Source organism: Sapajus apella, unplaced genomic scaffold (genome assembly GCF_009761245.1).
Source record: "Sapajus apella isolate SASKATOON/1434 unplaced genomic scaffold, GSC_monkey_1.0 scaffold8, whole genome shotgun sequence".
Taxonomy (NCBI): domain Eukaryota; kingdom Metazoa; phylum Chordata; class Mammalia; order Primates; family Cebidae; genus Sapajus; species Sapajus apella.
Genome location: NW_022436948.1, coordinates 38,566,519 through 38,575,322, shown reverse-complemented (window position 1 = coordinate 38,575,322; position 8,804 = coordinate 38,566,519). Strand labels below are relative to the sequence as shown.

At 34.3% G+C, this 8,804-nt stretch overlaps 1 protein-coding gene across 5 annotated transcripts in view; it reads right to left on the bottom strand.

The window, feature by feature from the left end:
* The window catches only part of CADM2 (cell adhesion molecule 2), a 1,064,920-nt gene that overhangs the window by 88,766 nt on the left and 967,350 nt on the right, over positions 1–8,804 (bottom strand). For all 5 annotated transcript variants that reach the window (XM_032276649.1, XM_032276647.1, XM_032276648.1 and 2 more), the window contains one exon: positions 4,614–4,792. In XM_032276649.1, the coding sequence (XP_032132540.1) occupies positions 4,614–4,792 (179 nt within the window). The remainder of the gene's footprint in view (positions 1–4,613; positions 4,793–8,804) is intronic.

The following is an 8,804-nucleotide window of genomic DNA, read 5'->3' as shown; positions in this document are numbered from 1 at the left end:
GTAGTATTTGCTTCAAGAGAAGATATTCAGTCTACATTCTCTGAACTTGATGCTGCAATAGAGGAAAAGGTTGACACTAACATGTTTTTGCATATGATCAATTTATTATATTGTTGAAATTTGAAGACATTTTTTATCTCATAGCAAAAATTTAGAATTTTCTAATTTTTCAATAGCATTAACTTAACTTAATGTTATGGGAAGCTTTCAGGGAAGATTGTGAGTAATAAACTGTATGCAACTCAGGGGTAAGTTTCTTACCAGAATCTTGGAGTTTGATTGCCCTTGGTATAGTAAGATTACTAGAAAGATAATAATAATAGTCTAATTTATTATGTATCTGTATTACTGGCACTTTGTTGAGTAATTTCATTTATGATGCTTGTCATAATATAAATGAATGTATTATTTATTTTCTATAATTATATATATTATAATATTTATATTACTTTAAATATTTTTATAATTATATTTAAATATTTATAAGTAAAAACTATTTGTTACTATTTTTAAACATTCCACACAGTTGGAATTACACAGAGTGTGAACAGCTACCATATTATATGACAATCTTCCTATAATTCCCTATATCCTTTCTATTTTGTTTTACAATTATCTAAACGCTTATCTTCCATATTAAACTATAATCTTCTTGTTTGTTATTTACATTTGCTCCTTTGCACCTAGTAGATAAGTACTAAGTATCTATTGAGTGAATGAATAAATTTTTCCCTTGATCCTAGTTCTTCAAATGTTAAGAATAGGAATGGATCAAGATATTCAAAGCCATTAAAACAATGGATGTAATCATCCATTGTAAATACATATATAATATGACATTTTTATATATGTATTTTTTTTATATACCTCAACATTTTTATAATAATCACAAGATATATACTTCAACACTTTTATAAATAAGCAAATAGTAAGAAAGTACTGTGCTCACAGGAATTAATTAGTATAACTATGGCCACTAATTTAACAGATAAATTTTCCATCACCAAGCTTGTTCATAAAACGTGCACACGAACGTTCATTGCAGCACTGTTTACAACAGCAAAGACCTGGAACCAACCCAAATGCCCATTGACAATAGACTGGATAGGGAAAATGTGGCACATATACACCATGGAATATTATGCAGCCATCAAAAACGATGAGTTTGGGTCCTTTGTAGGGACATGGATGAACCTGGAAACCATCATTCTCAGCAAACTGACAGAAGAGCAGAAGATCAAACACTGCATGTTTTCGCTCATAGGCGGGTGTTGAACAATGAGAACACATGGACACAGGGAGGGGAGCACTACACACTGGGGTCAGTTGGGGGGAAATAGGGGAGGGAAGGTGGGGGTTGGGGAGCTGGGGAGAGATAGCAAGGGGAGAAATGCCAGATGTAGGTGATGGGGAGGAAGGCAGCAAATCACACTGCCACGTGTGTGCCTATGCAACAATTTTGCATGTTCTTCACATGTACCCCAAAACCTAAAATGCAATAAAATAAATAAATGGGGGAAAAAAAAGTGCTACTTTCTTTCTTACTGGAACTTTCACAGTGCAAATGTTTCATAGGCATGATGTTTAATCTTACAGGTATTAGTACACTGACTCTGGTTAGGCCTTTCATTGAGTGTAAATTTTAGAATGGCCCTTTTAAATTACTACCTGTGCTCTTAATGCTGAAATTTTCAAAGGAGTAATTAGGAGGGAGTCGGGGAATTGCCAGGGTCTATAACACAAAATATCAGTGCTTTTAACAATTAGATGTCGTAACATTTAAATAATGCACTTCCATTGACACCCAAACAATAAAATCTGTTATGATGGCATCCAGATATTAGATGATTTCACAGGAAAGCGCTCAGACCGCCATCAAGTTAAGAATCAATAGAAACTAGGCAATTGTGATAGAGTCAAAGACAAGGGTCTCAGCTCATGAAAAACCCACTGTACTAGAGCTATATTAAATTATCACAGCTAATGTAAAATCAACCTTGGTGTAAAAGATAAAAGGGTAAAGTTCTCACAAATGATCACTTAGCATTCCATTCCAAAATGCATACAGCATTCATTATAGATCGAAATGCCACTCAAATTTCATCACTTAGTAGGGTTTTGAAACAGCCAAACCATTAACAGAAGAGAGTAGCTTTTTATATTTATACAACTAGTGACTAATGAAACATTATACCCAGTGTGCAAAAGGGGAAAAAAACCTTTATTTTGCAATGAACCCAATTGGAGCCCCTTTTAAACACAGCATAATATGGTTTCACTATTTCATTGAGCCTCTCATTACTTGTGTCAATAATCCTAGGTAAACCACTGTTGAACTTCACAGCATTTATCTAGCAGCATGAATAGCATTAATCTATGGGGTGCTTTTGATGAATTGAAGTTCAAAATGCAAAGCCAAAAATGACTTCTCACAAAGTGCTTAGAGAGGTATTTATTAGAAATATGTCAACTGCCAACTACCTAAAACTAGCTTGGCTATTTAGGAAATCATGTTGTTGGCTAGCTTGCAAACACTGATAAAATATATGAATTTTCCTGACTTGAACTACTTAAAAAAAAAACAAATGATATGCTTTTCATTTAGGCATGTTATTTTTTCTGTCATTTCCTTTCTAATTCTCAATATTTTATGTCATATTGCTTTTCACATGATGTGACATGCTATGCAACATGCCCCCAGGTTCTCAGAAACTGTGAGGTGAGAGAAGCACTTAGAAAATTGGGGTGAATCAGATAGACGACACTTTACTTACATAACTGCATAATCTAAACATCCAGGAAGCATCAACTGAAATCTACTCTTGGATCCTTCTCCAAGGATCTAACTTACCCTCCTGACATACCCAGTGGTTGTAATATTCTGGCAGAAAGACCAGCAGGGTTTGTCTACAGGGTGAGCACATTTAAATACAACTTATCCGCCTAATTTGATTAAGTTAATCTTTTCCAAAGTTGAAATTTATACAATTCATGAAGTGCTAGAAATTAAACTCTTAGTTCTATTATTTTCTAGATGTCTTAAGATGAATAGCCTATTCATTGTGAGTTTTTCATTGCTTACCATAGCAGAGTGATTTTAAATACTGAGAGATTTTGTACAATAATGCAAATTGAGAATAGGAAAACTGTATATTGACTTAATGTATTAATTTTTTCCAACTTTGGCAAAATGAACAAAATGAATACCTGGAAAAATAACACTCATATTAATTTTTCTCTAAAGTTAATTTCTTTACAAAGAAATAGAATAAATTCCCAAAATTCATTTTGAAAAGGTATGGAACAAACACATACTTTTAATAATATTCTATAATTAGATTCAAGGGAAAGACAGTAAATAAACATATGTTGTCCTTAATTCCTAAGATCTGTGATTTATGACAGTGCTGTGTTATGTACAATAGTCATTCAGTATACTGTAATACTAGGTTCAATACAATACTAGCCCCCCTCCCAGAAAAGTTTTCTTGGTGAAACATGATGAAAATCCTGCATTCTCTAACGGCTCTTTCTAGTAGAGATTCACAATGCACCCTGGCATATACAATAAAGTCTGAGAAGTACTACAGTAAATAAACTAATTTTATTTATTGTAACATTCATCAATCTCATAAAAAGTCATCTCCATCTAACAATATCTAAAAGACACTACCTTATGAAAAACCCATTGTGGTGTTTGAGTCGGAAAACAGATTTTAATCACTCACGGGGACTGGTATTTCTTTCTGCGATTATGTTCTATTTACTCAAATTGTGAGATAAGTGTAGTCAAGAAAAAAACGCCTGTAGAAACTTTAAATTACAGTTCATATGAAATTAATGCAGTTATTAATATTGTACACTTCTATTTTTGCCGCATTTCAATGACATACTGTCATTCTTTGTGAAACCAGTTATAGAAGTAATAAAGTATATATTTATGATAATACAGTAAAAATTAGCTTAAAGAAAATGTAATTTTTATGATTGTGGATTATAACTGAAAGCATTTATTTGAAGGATTTAAAGACAATAATTCGGGTGCCATGGTTCACACCTGTAATTCCAGCACTTTGGGAGGCCAAAGCAGTCTGATAACTTGAGGCTGGAAAATTGAGACAAGCCTGGTCAACATGGCGAAACCCCATCTCTACTAAAAATATAGTGGTGCACGCCTGTAATCCCAGCTACTCAGGAGGTGAAACACGAGAATCGTTTGAACCCGGGAGGTGGAGGATGCAGACAGCTGAGATCACACCACTGCACTCCAGCCTGGGCAAAAGAACGAGACTCTGTCTCCAAAAACAAAATTAAATAAATAAAAATAAAATAGAGATAATCATTAATATAGTTTATGAGCCACCATCAACATTTAATAAGCATAGTTATAAATGGGAAAGCTTTTCACAAAAATAATTTTTGTGTGTGTTATAATTTTATTAGTCTGAGTGGGAATATATTAATAGTAAACCTTAGAGATACTTATGAGATGTCCTCCTAAAATAAAAAGAAACCATGTAATTTTGTTTACTGTTTTTAAAATTTTGATACATTAAAACAGTTTTTCAGGTTATGCATCCTTTCACATACAATGTTTTCACAAAGGTACTCACCATGCACAATGAGAACATACTCTGCGCTGCTTTGGCCGATGGTGTTTGTGGCTTCACATCGATATGTACCATTATCCGTTTTGTTCAGGAAAAGAATGTTTAGCTCTCTACCACTCACAACCATTCGGTCAGGATCTGGTAATTCTCCACCATCCTTTGTCCACAAAACAGGTTCTGGTCTAATGGATTGAAACGTGCATGTAGAGAGCAAAAATAAGAAATGTTACATATCTGTGAATTAAGTAAATCAATCAATTTTAAAATATTTAACACGTATTTTGTACACAACCACATGCTAACTTCTATAAGATACCAAAAGAACCATCATAAACTCACTCAAAAGAGTTGGAGGTATAGCAAATATAATTTACTTCTATTCTATTTAATTTAGCAGATATGTATTCAGAGAATAATTTGTAGAGTCACTGTAGCAGTCACTTCTGGTTCCCTGCCCAGGTCCCGTGGCCCAGATTCTGCTGCTGATGACTCACACCCTACAGTGAAAAATTGCCCTTAGGCTATAGGGGCAAGCCTTCCTCAGAAGTATTTGGATATAAATAAAGAAAAATATTTATATATATAAATATAAATGAGTATAAAAATCTTTGCACTTGGGGCCACCCCTGTGGTACAGCTTTGCTTGAATCTTCTCACTTTCACCTCTGCTACTTTTCTCATTGTTATAAAAGGATTTCACTGTGAGTTTTCTTTTAACAAAATTCTTGCAAAGAATCCCAATCTCAATATGCTTTTAGAAAAGAAAGGATAAATTAATCTTAGATCCCCCTCTTCAAAAATTTCAGTCTTCTGTAACAATTAATGATAGAAATTGTTAATAATATCTATCATCATCTGGCATTTGTTATACTAGGTGTTTTCCATTTAGTTTCTATAATTCTCAAAAGAACACTGATGAATATTACTTTTTTAAATGTACTGCATATAAGAATATAGATGAGAGAAGTATTCAAACCCTGGTCTTCCTCTATAGTTGATGCTTCATCTACTGCCTCCTGCTTTCTAACATGATGAATATTTTTCCAGATTTCGTATGGAAAGTTTTCTAATTTAAGCATAATATTATCAAATGAAATCATTTTTCTCAAAAGCTTTGTAAATTTGATAGAAATATTGAATTTATGTTATGTTGCTGTGAATACAAATAGAGCACAGGCACTGAATAAGTGACGTCTATGGGTGTGGCATCCTTTCTAAGAGGAAGGATATATATTATTCTAACATGATTTTGTAGAAGAGATAAAAGTTGTGAAAAATAAATATTGTGAAGAAAATTAAAAGAAGCAGATTGGCATTGTAATAAAGGAATTGATCATCAAGTGTTTAAGTACTGAAAACACTTGGAGAATGTGATCTTGTAATATAAGAAATATGTATTTTTGTCTCCTTCCCCACTCCTAACATAGTGCTCCTGAAGCCTCTATAGATAGGGTGATAGCAGAAATTTTTGTTATATTTAGCCTTCGACCCCTGTTCCTGTCAGGAAACTCCTAGGACTTTTCTACAGTCATATGCCACTTAACTATGACGATATAGTCTGAGAAATGTGTCATCGGGTAATTTTGTCATTATGCAAACATCATAGACTGTATTTACACAAACACGGATAACATAGCCTACTATACATCTAGGTAGCCTATTGATACTAGGCTATATACTTGTACAGCATGTTACTGCACTGAATACTGAAACAAATTATAAAACAATGGTAAGTATTTGTGTGTATAGACATAGAAAAGGTATAGTTAAAAATAAAGTATTATAATATTTTGGGACCATCATCCTATATGTGGTCCATCATTGATCAAAGTATTATGTGGTGCATGACTGTAACTTCCTGAGTGGTAGGAGACTCTGACACAGAACTTCTAAGTCCCTTGGAATTTCCTGGGTGACAGGAGAAACTTTTGTTCTGAGGTGCTCTTATGAGATGTTCTAATGAGAATTTCCTGGTGGGCTCCTAGGCAGCTTACTGGGTGATTACAAGTCGGAACTTTCTGTTCCATCTTCCTTTCAACCTCCAGGAAGCTGAGGTGACTGAAAGTTGAGATGATCATCAATGGTCAATGATATAACCGACCATGCCTACCTAATGAAGCCCCCAGAAAACCCAAAAGGACAGGTTCTGAGAGCTTCTGTATTGCAGAGCAGTTGGAAGGTCCAAGATGAAGGCTTGCCAGAAGACGGTGTGGAAATTCCATGCCCGTTCCCATATACCCTGCCCTGTCCAGCTCCTAATCTCACTACCCACCATTCATCAGTTGCCTTTGTAAGATACATATGCAGAACATGCAGATTTGTTACACAGGTACATGTGTGCCATGGTTATTTCCTGCACCTATCTACTTGTCATCTAGGTTTCCTCACCTTTCACCCCAGAACAGGCCCCAGTGTGTATTGTTCCTGTCCCTGTGTCTATGTGTTCTAATTGTTGAACTCCCATTTATAAGTAAGAACATGAGGTGTTTGGTTTTCTGTTCTTGTGTTAGCTTGCTGAGGATAATGGCTTCCAACTTTATCCATGGCCTGCAAAGAACATGATCTCATCCCTTTTTATGGCTGTATAGTATTCCATGGTATATATGTACCACATTTTCTTTATCCAGTCTATCATTGATGGGCATTTGGTTTGGTTCCATGTCTTTGCTATTGTAATCAGTGCTAGAATAAACATATGTGTGTGCATGTATCTTTATATTAGAATGATTTATATTCCTTTGGGTATATACTCAGCAATAGGATTGCTGGGTTAAATGGTATTTGTGGTTCTGGATCCTTGAAGAATCACCCACACTGTCTTCCACAATGGTTAAGCTAATTTACATTCTCACCAACACAATAAAAGTGTTCCTATTTCTCCACAGCCTTTCCAGCATCTATTGTTTCTTGACTTTTTAATAATCGCCATTCTGACTGGTGTAAGATAGTACTTTATTGTGGTTTTGATTTTCATTTCTCTAATGAACAGTGATGTTGAACTTTTTTTCATATGTTTGTTGACTGCATAAATGTCTTCTTTTGAGAAGTATCTGTTCACAACATTTGCCCGCTTTTTGATGGGATTATTGGGTTTTTTTTTCTTATAAATTGGTTTAAGTTCCTTGTAGATTTTGGAAATTAGACCTTTGTCAGATAGGTAGATTGTAAAATTTTTCTCCCATTCTGTAGTTTTCCTGTTCACTCTGATGACAGTTTGTTTTGTTGTGCAGAAGCTCTTTAGTTTAATTAGATTCCATTTGTCAATTTTGGCTTTTGCTGCAATTGCTTTCAGCATTTTTGTTATGAAGTATTTGCTCAGGTTTATGTCCTGAATGGTATTGCCTAGGTTTTCTCCTGCGGTTTTTATGGTTTTATTTAATATTCTTTATATTTAATGAGTAAATAGAGTAAATAAGAGCAAAGTGTTTCCCTGATTTCTGTGAACTATCCTACCTAATTAACAAAACCCCACCAGGAAGTCACAGGAATCATGGTTTGCAGCTAGCTGGTCAGAAGTACAGGTAACAACCTAGTGCATGTGAGTGGCATCTGAAGTGGGAGGCAGACTGAGACCTCAATCTGTGGTCTGACTTATACACGGATTGAATTACATGACACTCAGTTGATGTCTTATGAAAAACCAGTTGTTGGTGGGGAAAACTGATTGTTGCTAACATACATTTTAGTTAACAGAGATGGAGTTTTGTAGTAAGTGTGTAAGTAGAAAGTAGTAAACAGTTTAGTTTTTCCTTTCTTCAGAGAGATAAAAAACAAAAAGGGAGTGTATACCAGAACTACACCCATAAAAATTCTGAAAGAATTTTTGATAACAAGTGAAGAAACTAGATGTTAAAATATTGGACAAATATAAAAATCTATATCATTGAATTAGATAGACAATACACTCCTCTAGCACCTTTACTAAAAGCCAAATCATTAATAGTTCTCAACTTGCTTCATTTATCCTACATCTTTTAGCTGCTGTTTGAATTTACCAGCTCTTATTTTACAACAGGCTGAATTGTCTTATACATCCTTAGCATCTGTGGAAGCAGCAAAAAATGATAAAACTACAATTTGTAGCAATGTAGAAACCTTGTCTTTTCCACAAAGTTATGTAAGGTCCATATTAAAATCACAGTTACAGTAGTGATATTTTGGGGTTTAGAACATTCATCTTTATAATACCACTCA